Source organism: Bombyx mori, chromosome 9 (genome assembly GCF_030269925.1).
Source record: "Bombyx mori chromosome 9, ASM3026992v2".
Taxonomy (NCBI): Eukaryota; Metazoa; Arthropoda; class Insecta; order Lepidoptera; family Bombycidae; genus Bombyx; species Bombyx mori.
This window is the reverse complement of record NC_085115.1, coordinates 8,982,657-9,008,830: the sequence shown is the minus strand read 5'-3', so window position 1 is coordinate 9,008,830 and position 26,174 is coordinate 8,982,657. Positions and strand designations below refer to the sequence as shown.

Below are 26,174 nucleotides of genomic sequence, written 5' to 3'. Positions count from 1 at the left end.
ACTGGATTTCATTCGAGGCGATGGAAGGTAAACACAAAAATTTTACTCCACATGCTTCTGACTTTTAACAGACCAAGGGCATCTAACATTTGCTTTTGTGTTGTTGATGCCAATGGACTTCACTAATCACTGAGCTCTTGAAGTCGTCGTGGCCCAAGAGATAAAACGTGCGGTGCATTGGTGTCGAGCGATGCGATTGTTTGATTCCCACAGGCGGGTACCAATTTTTTTAATGAAATACGTACTTAACAAATGTTCACGATTGACTTCCACGGTGAAGGAATAACATCGGGTAATAAAAATCAAACCCGCAAAATTATTATTTGCGTAATTACTAGTGGTCGGACCTCTTGAGTCCGCACTTGTAGGTACCACCACCCTGCCCATTTTTGCCGTGAAGCAGCAATGCGTTTCGGTTTGAAGGGTGAGGCGGCCGTTGTAACTACCGAGACCTTGGAACTTATATTTCAAGGTGGGTGATGACATTTACGTTGTAGATGGTCTATGAGCTCCAGTAACCACTTCACACTAGGTGGCCTGTCAACTCGTCCACCAGTCTATGCAATAAAAATATTAAGCATTAACATGAAAAATTAGGGAATTAGGGAAAAATGTCAGACTGAACCATTTATGGTCAAGGTTAAATTTGGAATATAGACATTAGTTCTGATACGCAAATATAAAAGTTTATCATAAACAAAAAAAAACAAATACTATTATTAATTTTTATTTTACAATCCCAGAAATAAAGTCTTAATAGGATTATATAATATATATCAACAGACCAAGTTGTAAATTACTTAAACTTAATGACTTACATAATATAATAAAATTATTAACTAAAATTCTCTTCAACATATCTGGCACATACACCATGATGCATCAACCAAACACTTCATTGATATAAGTGCATTGCTCATTTTAGATTTAAAAATATTGTAGAAAAATACTCTCTGAACTCAAAGGTTTTATCTAATTTAATTGTTTTATGATATTCACATAACGCCCTTTCGAAATTCCAGTTAATTTTGTTAACATCAACTTTTAGGTTTTCATAGTCTTTTTTTAAGTTTTATGGTACCTCCTTGTATATATATACCTACTGAAGATGTTATTGTAATCAATGGATTTTACTCTTGGATGATAGTAAATATTTGTTATATAAGGTATTTATTTATTGCAGGCCAGTAATCTGGTGAAAGATGATTTTTAAAAGTGAGACAAAAGACCAAACATGGTTAAAAAGATGATTTTTGCAACAAATGGTATTGTATGCAATTTTTTTAACGTACTTATTATCTATATCCAAATTGACACAATGCCAGTAATTCCCATTCCATTTTTATCAATTTCTTCAGTCTAATTTGGTCGATAATGTAGGTGAAGCCCATAACTTATAATTTATTGTGTTTTAATGGTTTGAAAGGGCTTAAATACTTTCATAATTTAATTTTCTCTCAGCTTAAATCTAACTTATATAAAACAGAAATTTAGATCATATGAGAGCTAGATTATACATATTTATATCATGCACTTCAGTTTCAATGATTAGGCTAAAATTAAGCATGTCAATAGAATATTAAAAAAAGATTACATAAACAATTTAATCAAAACATCAACTTCAGACAACAAACTACAGATATTTCACACAATGAACATTAACACTAATCAATGATAGAAAATATTTCATTTTATATTGAATAAACAGAGTTTGCACTAGAATGAAAGCAAAGTGAGTCGAGCCTCAAATGGTGACGTATCACTCTCATGAATGACAACTAGCCTACTTGGATGATTGCAATGTACCGAGACTGTGATCAAATTTATTGTCCGATGCATCGGATCGCTGTACACTTACAAACTAGTACGATAACTCCACTTAAGGCAACTTTCAGTTTTCATCATCATCTTCATGTTTCCGTTTCTTACCCCGAGTACTTTCTTCAGGCTCACCATCTGCATCTCCATCTAAAACATGAAAATTTATTTAAGTACGTTAAGTACACTTAATATTTAAGCTTAAACTTTTAGGGTTGCATTTATGGTCCTGCTCTCCTGTGTGAACTAAATCAAGAGATTGCATTATGGAAACTGCAGTACATGCATATGGATGCATGTACCAGTACCAGTACAATTTTTGCAAGGTCGTAAGTATTTACAACAAATAATATAGTTATTTTTAGTTGACATTTATAGTTATTATTATGATTATTACTAATTGAAGTTATCATTAAATGGGCCAAGATTCCTTTTATCTGATTCTCTCTGATCTAATAATAATGATTATCATCTACATCACCGCATTTAATCCCACTTCTGATTTCTGATTGAAGTGCCCCACAGTTCTCACTTTTTTTTACATTTTTGTCAATGACTTAACTAAGAATTTATCTTCCTATTGTCTTTTATATATTCATGTTTTTAAAAATTATGATGCTGCTTTTAAGAATACAAATTTTTGGTATAGAAAATGTATTATACTTATTTTTCAATGGCATAAGTAGAAGAAATCAAATGTATTTTTACATGGATAAATCATTTGCCTTATCCTGTACTAACAAACATCACAAAAATATTAATTAATATGATTACAAAACTCCACACGAAACGCCAAATCAGAGATCCATAGTTCTCAACCTGGCCACTCTATTTCTATAACTATGGACACAAATTAATTTAATATGTTTAAAAAACTGGAAAAACGTCGTCGTGAAAAGCTTTATGTTTGAAAAGGTTTAAGCGACATTTTACAGGAGACATTTAAATTTAAAAATTCTTCAGCTATTTGAAAGGAGTAAACTTAATTCAAGTTCAATTAAAAACATCAAACTGCTGATGCTAATATCAAATAAAACGCACCTTTAATTACAAAGATAAATTATGCGAATTAAACAGAAGGTCGCTTAAACCAAGTAGCCTTTTACCCAAAGATATAATATTTCATGAATTTCTATTGTATGTCAGTTTTATAGTGGATTCAGTGTTTATATAACCTATTCCCAAGAATGTGTCATTAATTACACTGTTAATGAGCAGGTAATGTTAAGATGATTTTTTCTTCTTCAAATTCATTTATATATAATGGCAGCTTATAGACAGCTGTAAATCTAATTAGATTTATTTCTTCCGTTTTGTTCTTAATATTCTTTTGTTTTGAGGATAGACAGATGTTTTCACCATTTAAGCCAAAAATGCTCTACGGGTTTTATGTGAATTTCATATCAGAATAGTACTATCACAAAATAGTATAATAAAATTAGTAGCTGGAATAGAATTAAAAAAAAAAACAATTTCTTAACCAATAATTACAGCAAGCAATGTGATCGAGTTTGACTAGTATTATATAAAAGAAACCTATTTAAAAATTACTCAAAAATTGTTACTACCCTAATAAAATCTAAACATAGCATCACATCTAACATCTCATCATCTTAGTGGATGATATTGACCCAGTGGTGGATTCAGCGAAGCACTGCTCTTGCTAAGGCAGTTTTCAGCAAAGACTCAAGCTCAGCACTTTCAGCTTGCCTACCAGTTAGGTAAGGCTCGAATAGTCCATCAAAGCTACTAGCGATTAGGTACAAAAAACTTTTCCTCATGAAATACAGGGGTTATTCCATACCTTGCCCTTTCGAATTTTGTTCTTGTTCACCATCAGCATTGTTTTCTCCTTCATCATCTTCCTCATCCACTTCTTCTTCTTCTTCAACATCGCTGCCTTCAAATATTGAACTAGATGAACTCTCTTCCTCTGCAAATTTTTATAAAGTCTTATTTAATTTATTTTCAAAACATGCAGACTTCACACAGAAATTTTTTTTTTTTTATTCTTACCCGCATTATAAACTGCACAGAGTGAAACATCCTCATCATCCTCATCTTCCTCTTCCTCTTCTTCATCAGATCCTAAAACAAAGAATTACGAAAAATAAGAGGAAATCGATTTAATATTTATGTAAACATTAGGAATAGGGTAGCTGCTTATCAATCCTGTCTAACAAATGTAGTTTCAATTGTGATGTTTTCAAACAATCCCATCAGATTCTCTTCTGACTGTGATCATCCCATCAGATTCTCTTCCGACTGTGATCATCCCATCAGATTCACCATTCTTTATCTCAACAAAATTCTCTATTAATGGGAAACACTGCAGTCATCTACTACACCATCAAAGATCATCTTTACAATATTTAATAATTTCTGGATTAAATGTCTAGTGTTTTATGAGCACTACAGCAAGTTTGAGCTTAAAACATTTAATTAATGCTTTACTTGTTTGACAATGTTTTTATATATTATAATTTTGATTTTTATACAGTAGTAGCTTAATAAGCTGATTCGTGTGCGCCTCGAGATTTAGAGAATGGTTTATGTAACCACAATGTTTAAGATTATTATATATATATATATATATATCAGTTTTGGTCACAATAGGCAAGCATTTCAATAAGAAAACAATGTTTAAAATAGTTATAAGGAACATTTAAATGATCATTTCATCTCCATATTAGCATAATACTAATTTCTCACTAAAAAGTTTTCATTTTATTCTCTTTAGTTCAATCTATTGATGATATACATTGTATGCAAAATTTAAAAGATACTTAGTGTAATTCAGTGTTCTGATGTATTATATTGTTTAGGTAGTTTTAATGCTAATCTTATTTGAACAAAATATAATTTTAGTTTTAAAGTCTTAAGAAACCACTCTCCTTTCACATTGTGGGTCACAAACAGTGATGCTTACTCTTCAAAAGGTAACTCATGTGGAAGAGTAGACCATAAACCGTGTACAATATCATTGGTAAAGTGGTTCTTTCATGCTCTGGCTTTTCTGTTATACTGTCATCAATCACCAATGAACCAATATCTATGTCCAAATCTGTAATTACCAATGTAACAATATCATTTGTTGCATTATAGTTGCACAATTTTCTATGATGGTTTCGCTTGAATTGTATTGTTATTTTAGGAAATGAGAAAATTATAAAATCTTTTGTTTTCTGGTTATAATTAAGTTTCAATTAAGTTAAAATAACTATAGGATGAACTTTGTTGTTTTATTCACTTATAACAATTTTATATTTGGATTTTTCTGTCTCCTTTCTTATATTTCATGATAATAACTATGTTCACATAAATAGGTTGACAATGAATGAATGCTAAAGCATTATCAACATTTTACAATCTAAAGCGTTTAAAGTATTGGTACATACCATCCTCATCACTATCATTGTTTCCATTCATTTCATCTTCTTCTTCTATGTCACTGTCATCAGCTTCTTGGTCATACTTATCAAAACTATAAAAAAAGGTAACATTAGTGACATTTTTCCATCATAGAGTAAAGTAGCATACAGCTATGATTTAATTTTTGAATTACAAAAAAAAAACTATTCTGATAATATCCAGTATTCTGGAACATATTCCAGACAGGACGTCAGAAAATAAATTTAGAAAACTTTATATTATACCTATTTAATTTAACTTTCATACAATATCATACAAATAAAAATCTAACAATTATCAGCTGCTTTAAAATATATTGCATTTCAAAAAAAATAGTTATGCCAATATTTGGATAATTTATTAATATGGTTTATTCTCATTTCAGTAAAAATCTTTACATCCTGTATATAAATTGAATTTTACCATGGTACATTAATTTGAGTCATACCGCCATATTTTCAGTTTTATATTTAAGAAACAAAAAATTCATTGTGCATCACTTACCCGTCTAAGTATTTTAGTGATGGATGCATAGCAAACACCTTACTTTTGTAGTCTTCAATGCTAGTAACATCATTATTGAATAAGTCAAGATTCTTCAGATTCTTGAAAGCTTCAAGAGGCTTCAGGGTTTCTAAATCCTTAATTTTGTTTCCTGAAAGATTCAAATGTGCAAGCTTTTTGCAGCCACTGAGAAAAGTCAGTCCATTTGATATTCTATTGTCTGACAGTTCCAATTTTCTGAGCATAGGCAGGGTCGGAAAACCTTTGAGTGTTGTGAGACCCACATTGTTAAGACTCAGTATTTGTAAATTTGTATATTCATCTGTTAAACCAACTATGTTCGTACTCCTGCAGTTATCCAGATTCAGTTCTTTCACCTGTAATTGTAAGAAAAGAGTATTCATTATAATTATCAATCATAATTATGCATTTCATATTGCAAAGATGTGTGACAGCTCACTGCCCACTTAGTGATAAGGGGTACCACAGCTCATAGAAATCACAAAATTCATGGATCCACCCACCTTAACACATGAGGTGAAGTCTCAATTGTAACAGTTAAGCATAGGTACTGATCTATTTGAGTAGAGCAACAACAGAAACAGCAGAAGCCAAGGGAAACTTTATAATAGCGCCATCTAGTTTTCTATAGTTCCCAATAATTCAGGACAAAATAAAACCGTAGCATGGATCCTTCAATTGATTGCAGTAAATAATAATGGGTAGTTTGTGTTTCCTACCTATACAATAAAATTTTTATACGTATTATTGTTTTTTATTTTTATTTTTTTGTTGACGTGTTTCGGATTCTACCTTGACCCAAACGTTACTCTGTTTCGCTAAACCTTAGTGACGTTTTCGATGTATTTAAAGATACGTGAACTAAGTCCAGAAATTATATGAAAAAGGCAGTATATTGTTAAAATATGTTTTCAATTTTTCTAGTACATTGAAAGAAATACGTTTGAGATACAGTATAATATTAGTTTATGAGTAATATCATTGTCTTGTATGGTCTTAATCGAAGTTGTGTCTAGCTGACTGAGACGTCAAACCGGTGCAAGTTGTCAAAGACATAGGCGTAGTTCGTTTTTTAATTGTAAAACAGTGTTTATTTTGGCGAAATTTTCACTGCAAATTTAAAAACACGTGATAGTTACTTCATGGGGTATATAATAAACGTATGAAGTGCTATGGTTTTGTTGTTATAGTATTCTTTTTTCACTTTACAATGGCGGATGACACGAATCATCGCGACGCAATAAAAATGGCCGCTGTATTGGTAAGGCGTGCGTCAATTATGCGCGGTGCAATATAGTAGGTATTGATGGGATGAAAGAAAAACTTATTAAAACAATGTAAATGTTGGATTAACTAACATATTTTAGCTCAAATGGTTTTTCCCTCGTTTTAGGTTTCTTTGCTCAAGACGGTGAAAGGGCGCGAAATTATGCATAGTTATAAATGAAAGTTTACGGGTGATCTAACGATGTGTGATATTGTACCACAAAAAAGTAATGTTCCAATTTCAGAAGTAAACATTTAAAAGAAGGCTTTACTGTCTCGGGTCATTTTCATTACCGTGGTGTGGGTCTTGAGTTTTTGTATACACAAAAATAAGAAAATACAACTGACATTGACAACATTTAATCAATGTGTCTTTTCAATATGTATCAAAATATATATTACAATAAATAAAAGGAATAGAAGCATTGTTAAAATTAATCATAGGTTCTGTAAGTGCAATATTATCATGTTAAAATTTGTTTTATATGTGCTCTATAGCACGTACGACATCTACAAGTTTCGACACTTAACCTCAATAAGTGAATATTTACAATAGGAATGGATAATCGGTACACAGTATACTTATTTATAAAAAACTTCCAAGAAAGAGACAATCAGTGATTTAAAGAACAAGTTTATACATACATATTCTATAAAATATGGTAAGATTATATGCACACGAATGAAACGTAACAATCGGTAATGGCCAATAATTTTAAATATAATAACGCCACATCCATTATTATGTTGTTATTTTTTGAAAGACATCTTTACGTCCTGGTAAATACCAAAATTTTCAATATTTGATTGACAATGAACATAATTTTACATGTTACATATAAATACTGATGAAATACGTATCGACAAAACATTCCAGTAAATAGAAAAATATGCCTAGTTTACCTGTGAAGGATCCCTCCCTCTGCGTTCCAAGATGATCCTCTTTTCCATGTTCATAAATATACCAATTAACACTTTGAACAACTTTAGATTCGCCAACAAATTATTTCTCAAGGAACTAAATCACTAAGCTTGGGTTTCAAAACAGAAGGAAATTATAGATACACGAGTGACGTCGAACTAGTAGCGCCGTCTGGTGGCTAAACAGTGTTACCGGATAGTGTTCGTTTGAGCAACTTTTATCATAATTTTGTTGTTTTTTGTGTTACAAGAAGTATTGAGCCCCGTAATATATTGATAAAAAATTAAATGGTTTGTAATATTAAATTTGTCTTGTTGTTTAACAGTTTGTTTTCAATTTATCTAATGTGAAAAATCAGATATTAGTTCAATGTTGGTGCAACTGCGCAGTTGTCAGACTGCCTCATTAAAGGCGCCAAATATGAATGTTGTATGTATTTCCTTCAATTATTTTATACTTCACTACTTACATGTTTATATAGGAATTAAAATAAGATACTTAAATGCATCAGTGTGTATAGTACGTAATATGTATAGTATTTATTTTATTGTCCTAAAGCGCAATAATGAGTATGCGGCTGAGCTGATTGAAGTGGTCACCGCTCTCTATGTACTAAAATTGAAATGAAATATTTTGGGATTTCAAAATTATAATGATCATATTATATACTTACGTATGTAAGGAATGTGTTATATATACATATTACGTGTATATACGGTCGGTCGGTTTATCAAGGTTAGTGGTGTCTATGGGCTCCAGTAACCGCTTAAAATCAGGAGGGTCGTACCATCGTCCGAACACAATAAAATATTTTAATTCTTTTTTAACGAAATTAATATCATTTGTCTTAGTGGCAATAAGTGGGTTTTTAAATTAGTAATTCATGATGTGCCTAGAATCACCAAGACAAACGAGTATATTATGTATACTAAATAAATATAATCGCAAAGATAGAAGGAAGAATTGCAAATATAGCATAGAAAGATATTGCACCAGCATTATGAGCTACGAATTTTCTTTTTCCAACTTAAGCAGGGGTTGTGAGCTCGCATCGGTACCATCTGTTTAATATTGTGAATAATCAATCATGCAATCCGGTTTGAAGAGAACTCGTCATTTGAACTTACGAAAATGTAAAATATACCTACGAAATATTGTTTTTTCAGTGTTCTCATGAATTTTTGAGGTTGAGGGGTTGATAAATGATTAGATTAGATAAATTGATTAATTTTTAATTTTAACAGCAAAACAGTAAAAAATCTTTTGATGCAACTTTTCCTAAAAATTAACATTATTCAATATCTGGTGTGCCCTCCTCATTTTCCAATGCACTCTTAAGCCCAGAAGGTACACCTCCATAAGGTGTACAACTGTTTCTTGAGGAATTTGTTCCCAGCTTGATTTTAGCACGTTGATTATCTTTCTTTCATTGTACACGGGACACGGGTTGGTTTACGCTTCGGACACTGCGTTTCAATAAATTCCACATGTGTTCGGTGGGATTTAGGTCCGGATTGTTTGCAAGCCAGAGCCCAGCCCCCCTCTCTCGCTTCTCTGGTGGTCCTAGTTGTTGGAAGTCATACGTCATCACGTTTATGAAGTCCTGTAAGAATAATTGCGCCATCAATTTAGGTTTAATACATATTCTGTTGAAAACAAGAGTATGATATGATAGGATTGTAATTGTTCTTTATGTTTCTTCGACGTCTTCTTGGTAAATATACATGTAAAGAATAACCTTTATCATTTAAAAACTTTAAGGCTCTTTAGTTTTTAAAAAAATCTTGGGCAGAAATCACTCACCTTTCTGTCATTCAGTAAAGAGAGTACCGCAGTTTGGTGACTAGCGGCCCGCTCCGGCTTCGCTCGGGTCTTTAACAAAATTTCAAAATAAAAAATTATAATACACACACAGTAACCCTTATATTTGCGTCAGGTCTCTAAAAATAGAAAATTATAAAGATAGTTTGAATTTTTTTTTTAATAAACTTTTATTTTCCTTTAAATAATATTTGTTTTTATCAATTTTTTAAATATTTTTATATTATTATTATCCTAATTTTCGTAAAAAGGACATACATACAAAACAAAAGGCATTGAGTTTATTTAGTCAGAGCTTCCGTGTACTGGCTGAGCCCTTGCTCTGTCTGAACCCTTGCTCGCCCACCTGTCCTTGTAAAACTGGAAAGGCCTCCGGGCCACCAGTAAACCCACAATTATAAAAAATCTTGCAATTATAAATTATAAAAAACGATATTTGACGTTGTTTTATTTTTTTTAAATAAATGAACACTTATTGCGGCATAACTATAATAGTCATACATATACCCTACAAGTACGCAGTAAGCAAAGGTGTAGTACATTATTTTAATCTATCATCAATAGTTATCGCAGCGCATGCGATGTAATAAAGAATATTTTAGGTAATTTTTTTACACCTTGCGTTACATTATTGGAGTCTTAGTAAGGATCCCTAATTAAAAAAAAAAAAGAATATAGCCTATGTCACTCAGGGATAGTGTAGCTTCCAAATAGTGAAAGAATTTTTCAAATCGGTTCAGTAGTTTCGGAGCCTATTCAATACAAAAAAACAAACAAATCATTCCTCTTTATAATATTAGTATAGAAGTATAGATAAGTCTGTTTGAAATATTAATTGAAAAAAATGTAAAGGCTTTAAATGTTTTTTTTTGTTATTATATCGCAGAAAACACAATTAAATCTATAACGTTTATTCATTCTGAAGTATTACATATCATAATAAGCTTATGGCGTTAATATGGAAGAGTTTCAGTTCTTAGTTCATTTATATGACAATTAGCTACAAGATGTTTTTCTCATAACAGTTAAAATCGTCCTCACCAAATATTTCGATATTTCCGGTACATCATATCCAGCGGCGATCGCCTCGAACGACGCCGGTACAGCGGCGGTGAGCAGGAGCCGGGGCTGACCTGAAGTCTTGGCTTCACCTTCGAAAGCCAGACGCAATTCTTTGAGCAGAGATACGAATGCTGCACGGTCATCTGCTCCTCTGTGGCATACGCCATACGCATACGCATTTTTTATAATTATATATATAAGCGCGAGCATTATCGAGCATCAAATGGAATCTTGCGTCGATTCTCTGTGCATACGGCACCACAAGGGTTCCTATGACCTCCTCTATGTAACGTTGAGCTGAAATTGTGCCTTCATTAGGTATTACCAGCTCGGTTCTGCCTGACATATAGATTTCTCCCCACATTATAACCTGGGGACTGCCAAACCTGCCACTTTCATGCATGTGTGCATCTGAAAATCGCTCACCTTCAATCTTCTAGACGCTACTGCGACGGTCATCACAAAAAAATTGACTTTGCACTAATCTGTGAACAATTCTGTCCTCCAATCCATAATATCCCAGGCTAGATGCTGTCTTGTGGACAACAATCGGTTTGTACGACGAGTCAATGGAATCCATACTACGCGTCTCCTGGAGAACTTCTGGTCCTCATGTAACCAATTCGTAATGGTTTGATCACTAACAAGTGTATCCGTTCGCCTGCCGCAAACGATTTTGTAAGGAGCGGGCTGTGACAGAGCCTTCTCTGTGGGCAGTGAAGCGCACGTAGCGGACGGTAGTTGCTCGAATTTTGCCAGATCCCCGTCTTCTATTTAGTCTCCCGGCCTCTTGAAATCAATTCCTAGCATTATGAATCGCTCGCCCGGAAAAACTCACCTGCGACGCCACAGAACGTTACGAGTGTCCTTGAAGTAATGTTAAGACTCTGGTTACGATTAGTAAGTCCATATGTCGTCGAGTTCTCGGCGTAAGGTTCTCAAAACGTTAATTCAGCTACTAGTTGAACAAAACAAACTGTTCTTGACAGAATTTTCACTTTGAATGAGTTTGAAATCGGTTTTAAAATCGGACAGAAACAAACGGTTACAATAAATTATGAAAAACTTCTTAATTTTCAAAAAAATATGCTGTTGGAATATTCAAAAAGAATTTTTTGACATTTAAGGTATGTAACACCACAATAAGCCATCAGAATGTATAAAAAATAAATTAGCACTACCGACGTTAAAATAAACAAGTGGCCCCTATTTTGTTTTGAGTAGTATGTTATTCTTGGGTTTACATAAATATCATTGATTATATGTAGAGAAAAATCATCATCGAATATTGGTGTTTTTCTAGTGTTCAATTTAAAAAGAATATCACTTCTGATATTTATGTAATAGAAAATTCATCATGTAAATACATAAAACTATGTGTATGTTGCGTTTATAGAAAATTAAAAAAAATAGGTACTGCAGCTGTTTATTAAAAATGCTTCAATTTAAACAATAAAAATTATATATTTTTCTGCATTAATCATTTGATTTTCGACAGGCAATGACATCGTTTAAAGAATTATTGCTGTCTCGAGTATGCATTGAAACGGACATATTTAATTTTTGTTGCTGTAGGTGAGGCACAAGCTTGGTTGTGCTCCTGGTATTGCCGACCTTCAAGAACGAGGGCGATCACTTAGTATCAGCTGGGCTTTACACTCGTTTTCGATAGTAAAAAAAGATGGAAAAAAGATCAATGCACACCCTGTCTTAAGTGGTTACCCGGAGTCAACTGACACATCGCAAATACCATCACTAATCTTGAGGTGGTGGTTAATTAAGGTCGATTGTTCTGAACTAGCATTTGTTCTATCTACCTTTCAAATCGGAATAATTATTTCACTATATAAATCAAATATCTATAGTTATTTTGTAAAAGTTGCAAAATAAATAAATAAATATTTACTAACAATCACGCCACGTTAACTGGTCCCGTGATAAGTTCGTAAAGAACTTGTGTTACGGGTACCAAATAACGGATATAAATGTAAGATTTTTATTATACACATACATATATTTAATAGACATCCATAACCCTGGAAAAGACATTTATATTTATCATACAAATATCTTCCCTTGGCGGGATTCGAACCCGCGACCCCCTTGTGTAGTGACCATGTCACTTACCACTACACCAGACGGCCGTTAAAAGTAAATAGGATAAAGTAAAACAAACTAAAGGTTGTAACAAAACTATGCAGTTTAATGAAGATAATATTTCAGAGAAGTCGTTTCTATTACGAAAAACCTAATTGACCAACTTTATGAGCAAAAACTGACTTTATATTTAATTTTGAATGTTTTCTGAACTTGAAAAATTGGTCAATATGTATATGTTGGCACACGTCAGGGATGGCTGAGCGGTAGGTTCCGTCATCACTCGGATTTGGTTGAACTCAGTTTATAAAAAGTCAATAAAACCTTTTGAATAATAATTATTGAAACTCAACACACACAACTTTCACAATGACAGGATAAACCGACAGTTTCGTTGCACATACCGACAGACCGACTGACTACTAACCGTTACGAAAGAAGTTATATTAATTAAATATATATAAAATATAAAATGTATTCATTAAATATAATGAAACTATTCGAGTTTGTTATTTTTTTTATAAGACAAAGTATTTGTTACAAATTTATTATTATTACTTCATATTATTACTTTTCAATCGATTAAATTGACAGAATAATAATTAAAAGTACAAAATCGAAGTATTATCGCAATGCTATACCTATTAAGGTGGAAATTGCATTAGATATGTGGTACATAAATAAGCTAAGTTCATCCGGCTATGCTCCTGTAAACATTACCAACTAAATAATTCGGCAAGACATGACATATATTATTATTTGTCCTTAATATTTGTACTTATACAAAGTTTATAAATTTAAATAATAAAACAATCTAAATGACATCATAAACATGCTTCGTTATCGACATTTTTTTATTGCATAGAAGCATGAACGAGCCCGTCTGCTGTTAAGTTTTTACCACGCTGAAGGAATAACATCAAAAGAAGAAAAATCAAAACCTGTAAAACTATTTGCGTAATTACTGCTGGTAGGACCTCTTGTGAGTCCGCACGAGTAGGTACCACCACCCCGCCTACTTCTGCCTTGAAGCAGTAATGCGTTTCGGTTTGGACGTGAGGCAGCCGTTGCAACTATACTGAGACCTTAGAACTCATATTAAGGACGGGTGGCGGCATTCACGTTGTAGATGTCTATGGGCTCCAGTAACAACAACAGAAATGGGCAGAGCGGTGGTATATATCAATAAGTGCGGGCTCACAAGACGCTCTACCGCCAATGTTTTTAGACATTGTTTGATATTTCTTATAATATATTAATTAGTACCTTAACAATTAATCGATTAATAATCGACCGTAACATACGTGCTGTATTTTTCCAGTTTTTTTGCTTCATTCTGTGGACGAGTTCACAGCCCACCTGATAGATAACATGGTTGTCTGGAAGAGTTCGTCTTTAGCGTTAAGTCCGCCTATTTTACAATTGTACTTGCCTGTTGACTATTTTTGAATGATAATTGTGTGCTGGTTTCCAATAAAGTATATTATTTCTCTTAATAATTTTATTACAGAAAATACTTCACTAAAATAACCAACTATGCTTTATTATAGGTTATATTATTTTTACATTTAAGATATTTAAATAGTGAATCTCATTATCACCCGAGTCAATTATATGTCCTTAGGTTGTCTTTGTTAAAGGGAGCTAAAGGTATTAATTTCACTAAACAAACACCTTGTACGATATACATCAACATGTGATACTCGTTTTGAACGAAAACCAACCTAAAGTTCCCGCCCTCGTCATCGAGAAACTTTATATTCATATTAAATATGCGAAATAATATGACCCAGCTTACAAAAAAAAACATATGTAAATATCGTAACTCAGTTTATTACCACAGAAAGCTCTGTTACAATTATCATAAAACTGTTTACGGCTTCGAAATGTTCAGTTGAAATAACGAATGTAATTTCGGTATTTTTTGAATAGGAAATTTTTTTTCTGAAGGCTTCATGGCTTGGAAGGCAGACGAGAAAGAACTCATCGAACTATTACCGCTGAGGACCTTCCTTGAGCCTCGTTTGGAAGAGATTGTGTGATGACGCTACCAATACGGCAAATCATATGTCTGGAAACGGTTTGGGATTATCTTGGTTCCGGTGGTAATTGGTTCGGCGTTAAAACGGAAATGACGGGATCATCTCAAACTCAGAACACTCCCAGCATTAAAATCTCTCCATAAATCCACAGGTTCCAGACCGTTTCGAAATCCTGATTTAAATTAACTCCAAGATAGAAAACATTTAAAAATACTTTTAACCTTAGTAATATAATGTAGGAACAATACAATATATCTTGAGTAGGGCTACCAAAATGTCTATGAAAATTAGCTTATTTCTATTTTATGGATTTAGATTAAAATGCATATCTTGATTTACTTGACTTTTAAGTATAAATTATTTTACTTTACCGTGCAGAATGAATACTGTACATCCAATAATAAATGATTTAAAAAAAAAAAACGCCCTAGCTACACATAGGTAATACGATTAAAAAAAAACTTTAACTTTATTCATTGTGATCCGGTTATAAAGATGTGAAAGCCGAGATACAATAGAACCAGGACCCCATATCTTAAAGTGGGTGTAGGCAATTACGAACGTAAGCCCTCTGGCCATCTTGCGAAAAAAACTATTAATTTATACAAAATACTCCAAATTAGTTACTCCAAAATAATTCTATTCTCATAACTGTTAATGACGTGGTTATATATTATTCGTATAAGGGCTTAAATGTGAAGTATGTAACTTTTTTATCATCACATTGTTCAGATATGAATCCTCAAAAAAATTTGGTTCCAATTGGTCACTTTAGGGAACCGAAAACCTCGCTGTATGAATAGAGTCGCGAGACAGTATGGCAATTAAGTTGGAGACAAAGAAGATCAGAGTAGTCAAAGGATAGCGCGTGGCGGCTTGGCGGCATCAGCCCCGGAGGGGGCTCTAGGGCGCGGGGCTGGAGGTTTCATTGCGCACGCAAGCTCGACCCGGCCGAGAGCAACAGTCTGCTCGCGTGGGCCGCCGCTCGCGACTCGTTCCCGCCATCACGCCTTATCATGTCCCATGGTAAGCACAATAATATAACAATATAGACCCCGCGATAACTTTAAAATTCACTAAAATCCTAAAAGTGTTCAAAATATTTCGAATAAGTTAAAATCATCATAGTTTTCAGTGATGATCTAAGTTACGTTTTCATTATTTATTTACGCTGAAACAGTATAAGTAATCTCTGAAGGAGCTGATTTGAAATAAACTTTTCGTGAAAGTAGATTTTTGAAAAGTAAATTATAATTTACTCAGAGCACTGAGAGTTAAAATTTTGTTCATAAAATTGGGCGAAGGGAAATGCCTCGGGCATTCGCGTCCATTAGTAACAATGGAATTGAAAGCATAAAAGGTTTTTTGTACAAACTGTATTATTTCATAAATAAAAGTAATCTTGATACGTGTATTAGCAAAATCGGTTGAGAAATTTGAATTTTATCTTCGTTCCTAAGTGGGGTGAGTATTAAGTCAATAATTGTTTTAAATTTAAGTAAAGTGATCTGCAACGTGCGTTTTTTCTTGACGCAGAAATGATAGAGAAGTCTATATCCTACAGCATAATGAAGTAATCTGTAGTTTAATTCATATCGTATTGATATAATTCTAAATAAAATATATAATACTTACTTTCGTGCGTGGTTGAAAAATAACATAGATGTGTTATTCATCACAATTAAGAAGTAAAATGTATTTTCCATTTGAATTTTTTTTTTTTTGTAATGAGCCAGTTTGAAAATGATCAGAGAATATAAAACGATTGTTAATCTGTAAAAGTTATTTAATGTAAAGCGTCGTAAGTGCCTTTATGTAACTTTAAATGAAGTATGGTTTATTTATTCATCAATTTAGTTGTACCAAAGCAATTCTCAATTAAGAATATAGGTAAATTGATGATAAAAATAGATCTTATTCTTCATTATACTTCAAAATATCGGTTCAAGTGTAATCAGTAACATCAAGAGCACTTTTTAATTTTTCTATCAAAATTATATTTTGTGGCGTCTGTTATATCTATCTGTATATAATATAATTCATCAACAAGTAAATACACATTGATTACTAGGTATGTACAATTTTAGGCTATTATTAAAGGAAAAATGCAAACATTTTTTAACAGTGATTTATCATATAGATCAGCGGTCGGGGAACTTTTTTAATTATTACCCCAAAATATTTTTGTTTAAGTTGATATTACCCCATGGCGAAGAGCAAAAAAAAAACGAAATCGCTTCTTTTTTGCATCTTTATTTTTATTTATTTATTTATACTTATTGTACACAAAAGAAAATACAATAAAAACAGATTTAAAGAATGTCTAAATATGTACTATGTACAAAGGCGAGCTTAGCCCATTCATGAGTTTTATTCCAGCAAGCCATTAGCAGGGAGAAATACGATGTATAAGAGGGGAATAGTGTACAATATAAAAGGTATTAAAGCATGATTTTTAAACTATGCTTTAAAAAATCATAATAAAATGAAGAATACATACAAATAAACATACATAAAACAATAACTTAAATACAATTAAAGTGACAGGAAATCATACTATAGCCCCTAGCATCTTTCATATTATAGCCCCATGATAATTTTGAAAAAAAGAATATTCTTTCGTTTCGTTTCATTTCGTTTCATCGAGTTTGAAATCACAAGGATTCTAAAGAAGTTTCACTTCAATATATACTTTTTACTCACAAAGGTTTCATTTTTACCCCCCGAAATTTCATTTTACCCCATTTGGGGTAATTTACCCCGGTTCCCCGACAGCTGATATAGATCATTTCTACAAATTTATCCAATAAATTACACACAATCACAAAACTAACTTTTCTTCATATAATCCTGAAAATACTAGGTAATGAATGAATAAAATAAGGAATAACCTGAGCGTAAGTGTACATAATAATATATATGTTTTAAAGGATTTTGAAGTATGCAAAATTTGCTGCCAATTCTCATCCATTGCTCATGGCTGAAACAAGCTAAAGCAATTCGTTACTTTAGAAGCATAAGTTCATAAATCATAGATAAAAATAGCGAACCGTTTGGACACGACCAATAATTCTAGTTCCAGATGAAACACACTGTTAGGAAGACCCTTAAAAAAATAACAAAAGAAGAAAATAGAAAAAAAAAATTGGGATTTTGTAAGATATAATCATATGTAGATTAGTTGTCAAAATTTGATTGAGTTCCTACTCAATCAAATTATGGGAGGAGCGACTCCGATAGGCTTTTTTATGAACCTGTAAAATATTTACGCAATTCAGAAAATATGGCGTTTTAATTATCTCATTATAATTTTTATCGTCGAAACTGCTTCAAAAACTGCATTGCGGAACTCACGTATAAACGTTAATTCTATACATAAGTATATGTACATAACTTTATATGTGTATGTTATAATATATTAAAGGATTATTTCAATACATTAGGCAAGTTGAATAAACGGTGGGCTTGTTTAAGGTAATGTTCACGACAGAAGATTTGCCGCTAAAGGCGTTATTCAGCCTTAATGTCCTGAAGTGGAACTCACGGCATTGTAATTAACACAGATTCATTAACTTAGAAAGTTCATCGACGTAACCGCATTATGGGAGAAGTATTTGGATAGTTCAGACGCGTGTTTATCTTACTAGTACTATACGTGGGTGAAAATTGTTTTTTTTTTCGTATTACATGCCCACGCTTTGAGCGAAGTTATCGAGTATGAAATTGATTAAACGAAGTAGCCTTTAACCTTTGACTTTTTAGATGCCTACATTGATTTTTGCTATTAGAAGTTATATTCTTACGTTAATGGTTACCAATTTACTTATTTACTTTATTAAATAATACTGTATTGAGTTTGAAAAAGAGCAAAAATAAATAAACAAATTATTATTATTATTATTAGTTTTATTGTATTCTATTTATTTATTAAACTTCACGTAAAATTTACATTGGCGGATTTAATACGTAAAGCATTCTTGGTAGGTAGTGCAGAGTAAATAGTGGTAGGTGCAATGAAATTTATATTAAGTTACAAATACATACATAAAAAAAGTATATACATACATACATATACACATACATACATACATACATATAATAGTTTATACAGTATTAAAACATATCGACGGGCTATTTGGTTTAAGCAACGTTACGGTTAATACGCGACATTTACCTTTGTCATAATTAAAGGTCCGTTCTATCGGTATTAGTATGAACTAGAGGTCCCGCAGTAGTCGAAATTCGACTATAATTTATTGGAATTTTAAGTTTGTACACTATTATTTTATTTTATATTCTATGATCACAAATTTCGCCAAGACTACACTATAAAAAATATTAACAAAGACAAACCATATTCTATTCTCAATTTGACAACAGACGTCAAGAACAAAAGTTTGACAATAAATAGTATGCATGCGTGTGTGCGTCAAATACATAGTATGCAGTGTGTGTAATGTTTTCTTTATTGATTTAATGTATCTTTTATGCATTATTTAAAAAATATATTAGCGTTGTGCACTTCTTCTCTATATTCTCTATAAGTGTGGAAAATTTCATACTCCTCCGTCCGCGCAATTTTCGTAAAAAGGGATACAAAGTTTTTGCTTCACGTATTAATATATAGATAACTCGATGTTTTCAATTGAACTTCAAATATGTTTACCACATTCAAATAGTCGAATAAGTTTTTTTGGCATTATATTTTTTGCAAATTTTAAGGCTTAACTGGCTCTCTTGTAAAGTTGCAAAAATGCCGATAAACCAAAAAAACCTTTCATCGGTCGATATGTAGATTTGACCGTATGAACGGATTTTATAGTAATTACATTTCTTAAAAAGCAAAGCTTAAAACGTTGGTCAGGATAAGTATTTTCTTTTTTATTTGCTCTATATACAGAAGACGAAACCACGAAGAAGACACAGTTTATACCATGACAAGTGGTAACAGGAGCTCTGTCAATTTCGTTAATGGTGATTCTCACCTAAAGATATGTAGTCGAAGTCTGGATTGTGTTGTAAGAGCGTGTCCTATCTCAATTAACAACGTTTATCCTCTTCTTTATACTGACCAACGTAAATTTATAATTCGTCTTCTCGCACTAAAACTGTATAATCTCAAAACTTACTAATTTTACAGGAGAATGTTTTAAAGGTTTAACATGTGATATTTTTAATATTAATCATCTTTGCAACATTTATTTTATATTTTTTTACCAGTTACATATTTTATCTGTCTTTTAAAGTAAAATAAAATTATGTATTAATTTTGTTAATAGTAGTCAAAATATAGGTAAACTAAAAAAAAAAAAAAACTAAACTAAACTACACTCTTTTGACATTTATGAGAAAAATACTGGTGATACCAAATGGCTCCGCATATTCAACTCAATTTTGAATATTTTTAGAAATTGTACACTTTTAATGCGAAAAGACGAATTATTGTTATCTTATAATCAAAAGCACGAGAATGTTGATTTAACTCACTCCGACTGTTGGTTTGTTCGGTGAATCCAAAATAATGTTGTCCAATGCATATGTTATGCGGGCTACTTACCCTTCTCATTACGTTTGTAAGCTCTACATAATTTCTGACTAATTTGGGATGGGCTCATTCTCCGACTGTTAATCTATCTATATATATATAAATGAATTGCTGTTCGTTTTTTTATAAGTAAATAAGTAAGTAAGTAAATAAGTATTTAGTATAAATCCTTCCTTATTTTATTTAGTATAAATACTTATTTTACTTTCCTAAGCAAAATATTTAGTATTTTGTCGATTTGTGAAGTTAAGAGAGAGAAAGAGAGAGAGATTATTCTTTATTGTACACCAAATAAGCAATGCGATACATTAAATACAAAAAAAGTACAATTGGCGGTCTATCATTAAGAGCGATCTCTTCCAGACAAACATCAGGTGGACAATAAACATTTGGAAACGAATTACGCGCGGTGTACCAATCCTATTTCACTGGTTGGTATACACATACATACATACATTCATGAATATACATAGAAATACACAATGTAATATAATTATAATTATAAAAAAAATCGCTTCCTTGCACATAAATAAGAATAATACAATTAAAGTAAATACCAATTTCAGAATGTACCTTATCACAAATTAAACTGGTTGACAGCTAATATTAAAAAAAAAATGCTCCTTAATGAGGCGTTTTTGAATTAGTGAAATAGTGATGAAAATATCGATTAACCAGATTGGTTAAATTTTTTCATATCCTTAAACACATATTGTTACGAAAAGTTTTCTAGGCTATGAGTAAAATTGTATAGAGAGCACTAAAAGTAATGCTCGCTGGAAACGAAATGTTGTAAATTTTAAAACAAAATTTAGAGGCAATGTTCTCTGTGAGTGTTTTAAAAATTCATAAGTTCAGCACTGATTCCATTTGAGTTTTTTTCCTTGTAATTTTTCAGTTATGAATTGCAAATGAATAACATATTCACTTATTTTGGTTCGCTTTTACATAATATCAATGAAGTGGCGGCATATTTTGTTCATAATGTTGTAATATTTGAATATAATCTGATATGAATATAAGTTGTAAATTGATTTAACTTGTTATTTTATAATTTGATCCGTATTCCTTTCTTGGAAATGGTGGAATTGAGATCGTCTGTCAAGATAAAAACTAGTGGATTAGGTTAGTAAATGCAGAAAATATACTATTACTACGCTAGGATGATAGGATTATATGATGATGAGATAATAGTATAATATTTAAACAATTGAATTTTTTTGCAATTAAATTTCATTCTGATAATTCCAAATATTTTTAAATTTTAAGTACTATGTAGTTCATTCAACTCACATAAATAAAAGGATTGGATTTGCATAGCTTATCCAACATTTTATTAAAACTTTATCGCTCTGATAGCAAAATTGCTCGTTAAGTAATCTGAAGGGTTTATCTTGAGGGTCTAATGCTCATGCAATGGACTAATTACGCAGTCCCTTTTCAATGTAATGTTTGATGTTCGAATTACAAATATAAACAATTTACATATACGCTATTTAATTATAGACAATTCAAGAAAACAATGACATGTTAAAATGCTTTTTGATGATGAAAAATACGAGTCAAGCACACCATTTTATTTCTTTGCTTATGATATGATCACACATTGGAAATGATTAGTGTTAACTGTGATGGCTCTCGCATTAATTTAAATTTAATAGGCTAGTTATTTTTTAATATGATTTCAGACTTAGAACCGAATTGGCTAATGTAAAAGCTTTCCGTATACTGCCATACGATTGACATGATGACGAAAATTGATAACAGTTTTCATCTATGAGTAGATTTTAGTGCAACAAAAAAATATTTCAATAAAATCAAATCAATTCAAAATCGCTTTCACATCTGTTTAGTCGTTTAAGATAATTTACTCTTATAAAAAAACCCCAGTCTAGTAATAGAGAAGAAGAGTAGAAAACTCCTCGTCGTCAAATCGTATATCACAATCATTATATGTCGATATACCGATTCTCATGGATTGTTTGGCACCTCAGGTTATATATAGTCAGGGACTTAACTTCTCTCTGTGTTCTGTACCGTATGCTCCGCGAGGACGAAAGAGTACATACTGCGCCGAACCCACATAGTGGGATAAGGGCTAGAAGTAGAAGTTCCGTGTTCTGAGGAATTGTTGAGGTGATCCTGTCATCTCGATTTTCCCATCGCACCGCCCGCTATCGGAGCAGAGTTCATCCATTTTATCAAGAACCACACACCATCTGGTTTTGAAAATAACTTCCATACCAACGGCAGTCACTCATCGATTGAACCGTAAGCTAGTCTGCCTACAAAGGCAATAAACAAAATAGATCATCATCAATCATATCACATATTTTTGATAATCGTGCTTTGACATAATAATATGATTTTTAAAAGATCAACGGCAACTGTTCTTGGACAAGGTGTATCTTATCGACATATTACACGTAGCTATTACACCATGTAGATTGTAGATAAACAGTTGCTCCTCCTATATTTACATATATTAACGTAGACTTTACTACGCCGTAGAATGTACAAACATTGGCCCGCTACGTACGTAGCAAACGAGCTACATGAAAATTAATATTAATTTCATTATGCTTTCTTGTCGTTTTCATATCTTTACTTCAAAATAATACATTTTTAAAAGGCGACATTTTAGAAAAAAATATAATTATGTACTTTGTTTATTTCTATACGTAGTTTCTCTAAAGCGTTGAAAATCATCAACATCTGAACATATCGAAATTTTTTAGGAGTTATAAAGTTTTATTTTGTTTTGTTATAGAAAATTTAAAATATAACAATCTTTTCACAATTTTTTTTATTGATAAGAATAAAACAAGTCATTAGGCACTAGAAAAATAAAACCGATTAACAAATGGAGAAAATGGCACATGATTGTTTTTGACTTTGCATATTTATACATAGTCTAGATTAATTCACATTTTTGTTTAAATTCCCTTAAAGAAAGGGTTTATTTGCAAACACAAAAGAATCCGTGTTACATAGAAGTAAGCTTCTGAGCGAACGAGGCTCATAAATTTTGTTTATCAACAGAACATTAAGTTTATCCGTCGGCTGATTTATCTCTTTCTCATTGAATAAGCCCAGACACCTGTCCTATCTTCTGACACGGTAAGACGTAATATTTGCTGTTTGAATATTATTTTTGAACGTTTGATTCTTTAAGTATTTAACGTTAACATGTTCAAATTCAAATTCAAATGTTCATGAATTAACGTGAATTTATAGTAATAATTATATATTTGTAATGTTCCATTATGTGATCATTTGAATACATAGATAATAAGGTAAACTCAAAAAAAGTACTGCGGTATAGGTTACTCTGTGCAGTGTCTCATGGTACATACATATTTTCTTTTTAAACTCTGAGATTTTTTCTAAGTCGACAACGGATCGATTTACAAACTTAATGTGCAGCAGTCGCTTAGTATCATATAGAATGCAAGCTTATTTACCTTGGAAGGCAATGTGAAAATCATTTTCCGTCTAATTTAATAGTTACACATACCATTTATCATACGAAATCGTTTTCATAAACTATCTCAAAGTGACATCAATCATTTCTTTCAAGCCGGAGCCCACTCGACTAAATCTGGATTCAATAGCCACTTCATACCGAACTTTCTCTCTTTTCCTGTAATGTTACACCCCTAACTTCGCAACTACGAGCGAAGTGTAAATCAATAAAAATGTTAATAGCTACATAATACAGATTTATCGGTACTCTTAACGTGGCGTTTTCGAAGGAGGTACCTATCGAACTGTGTTATTAATGATTTATAGTGCTTATGGATCTACTAGGTACAATTTTGTTGTAAGTTTGAAATGAAGTAACTGCTAGTTAAGAAGACAATCTAAGCAGTTGCTACAAATCAATGCAGTAAAAAAAACTTTTTTGTTTTTTTTATTAATTAATTTAAAATATTGCTGACCAAGCCATCTGTAATACTGTTAAGTACTGAATATTCGGGTAAAAGGTACATTTAGAATCTCTTTGCAATTGTATCTCAGCATTGTTTTCATAATTAATTTTAACTGTATGAAACTAATAATTATTGGTCTTTGTAGAAAAGTCGGACGAAGCAACAATATTCTCGAAATTACGACAGAAGTAGCAACTGATACTAAGGACAAAGTAATCAAATAGGAACACAATAATAAAGTGAAAGAAACACCGCGAAAGGGGCGAAGTTATTTGAATGAGAGAGAAATGAAATGAAAAATATTCGTATTGAATTACAGATTCCCGTAGTAATTTATTTTACTGGTTCACTTTGTATGGTTTTGTTTTTTTAGTGAATATATTCATGCTTTATTTGTTTTTTCCAAAAATATATATACCTATACTATCTTTCGTAGTCACACACAAAGCACTTAGTAGCGTGACAGAGATACATGTCCATTAATTGAGGTATGACTACTTCTTTTGCGTGTGAAATAAAATGTAAAAATGTGATTCTTTGTTATACTTATTCTATTTATATAGAAGAATTAGGTTTTATAAATTCAATTATAAAGGGAATTATTAAGCTTTCGACCAATTTTCAGTCAAATTATCGTTCTTTATGCCGGTGTTCAAATCCCGCACGCAGGTATCAATTTTTGTAATGGAATACATACTTAATTCAAGTTTATAAATGAGTGGCGGTATTCACGTTGTGAGTTTGATGGGCTCTGGTAACCACTTAACGTCAGGTGGGCCGTGAGGTAATTTACCCGGTTACGCAATAAAAAAAATCTTTCAATTCAAAAAGATTAAAGTCTTGTAAATACATTAAGCATATACATGTCCGTTAATAGTATTGAAACACTGAAGTATGTAGCTTTATTTCTAAAAATTCTTGTAAAATATTGAATTTTTTATATTGAAATAGCAGGCTGACACAAAAACCAATATTAAAATAATTATACAAATTTGTCAACTGTAAAGGAATTAACAGATTTAATGTCTGTAAATATTTTATTTAGTGAAGGGAAAGCACATTCATAAATTTTTCGTTTCGTTTTGAAGGTCCGAAATGAAACTGCGGAGGTCCCTCAAGTCCTCGCTCCAGTGAAATACCTACTCCATGTTTTATTCAAGTAAATTTAGTGCTCTCGTCTTTGTGCCTTGTGATTTTCATCTCGGATACTTCAAAACGTGTAAAAAGAACAATTATGACGTTTTCAACAGCGGATATTATAGCTAGCGATAACATATATTTGATTGTCAATTTGTATGTCTCAAGGTAGACACGGAGACATTTTATTGTTGTATTTTTGAATTATGGTAACTGCATTATTACAAATACGCTGTGAATCTGCCCATGTACGCTTTTAAAAAAGTCACTTACGACGAAATTTTCTCTATAGCGAACAGCTACACGAAAGATCGATTTGAGGATGTTTTGCGTAGAAGAATGATAGTCTTAAATATCATTGTTTGGTACTTCTATAAATTTGTGCAAGATCTCTTGAATGAAGTTGGCGCGGTTTAAATTTGTGCCGAATCTTGTTTTTTCGGTGATAACAAAATGTTGAGTTCTGTTTTGAATCATAAAAAATAGCACCCAACCACGTTTATTATTTTACTTCCGTTATTCATTGATAAAAATGTTTTGCTTGTTTGATTTATGAATGAATAAATACAGACTTAAATATTTTTGAAAGCTAAAAA

At 31.9% G+C, this 26,174-nt stretch overlaps 3 protein-coding genes and 1 long non-coding RNA gene across 6 annotated transcripts in view; 2 read left to right on the top strand and 2 right to left on the bottom strand.

Annotated features, from left to right (window-relative positions):
• Positions 1 to 711: 711 nt before the first annotated feature.
• Positions 712 to 8,224, bottom strand: LOC101743067 (acidic leucine-rich nuclear phosphoprotein 32 family member A). 2 transcript variants are annotated; one of them, XM_012688566.4, is made up of 7 exons: positions 7,924 to 8,224; positions 5,734 to 6,110; positions 5,217 to 5,302; positions 4,748 to 4,882; positions 3,835 to 3,906; positions 3,623 to 3,751; positions 712 to 1,968 (listed from the first exon to the last, which is right to left on the bottom strand). In XM_012688566.4, exons 1-7 carry the CDS (start codon positions 7,975 to 7,977, stop codon positions 1,892 to 1,894), a joined length of 930 nt encoding a protein of 309 aa, XP_012544020.1. In that variant the 5' UTR covers positions 7,978 to 8,224; the 3' UTR covers positions 712 to 1,891. The 2 variants fall into 2 exon arrangements, with proteins under 2 accessions (XP_012544020.1, XP_004924026.1); XM_004923969.5 differs by lacking the exon at positions 4,748 to 4,882 and having other exon boundaries at positions 7,924 to 8,211.
• On the top strand, positions 6,508 to 14,421 carry LOC105841313 (uncharacterized). Of its 2 annotated transcripts, XR_009973835.1 has the most exons (3): positions 6,508 to 7,050; positions 7,148 to 7,469; positions 14,244 to 14,421. It is a non-coding gene; the product is annotated as an uncharacterized LOC105841313 (long non-coding RNA). The 2 variants fall into 2 exon arrangements; XR_001139510.4 differs by lacking the exon at positions 14,244 to 14,421 and having other exon boundaries at positions 7,148 to 8,264.
• Positions 9,158 to 12,005, bottom strand: LOC110384855 (uncharacterized). Its single transcript, XM_038012831.2, has 3 exons — positions 10,805 to 12,005; positions 9,746 to 9,814; positions 9,158 to 9,545 (listed from the first exon to the last, which is right to left on the bottom strand). The coding sequence occupies exons 1-3, from the start codon at positions 11,033 to 11,035 to the stop codon at positions 9,369 to 9,371; spliced, it is 477 nt and encodes a 158-aa protein (XP_037868759.1). The 5' UTR covers positions 11,036 to 12,005; the 3' UTR covers positions 9,158 to 9,368.
• Positions 14,422 to 15,768: 1,347 nt separating the features above from the next.
• LOC105841306 (translation initiation factor IF-2) overlaps positions 15,769 to 26,174 on the top strand; it is a 138,156-nt gene continuing 127,750 nt past the window's right edge. The window contains exon 1 of the mRNA XM_021346557.3: positions 15,769 to 15,990. The gene's annotated coding sequence lies outside the window, so the exon portion shown is untranslated. The remainder of the gene's footprint in view (positions 15,991 to 26,174) is intronic.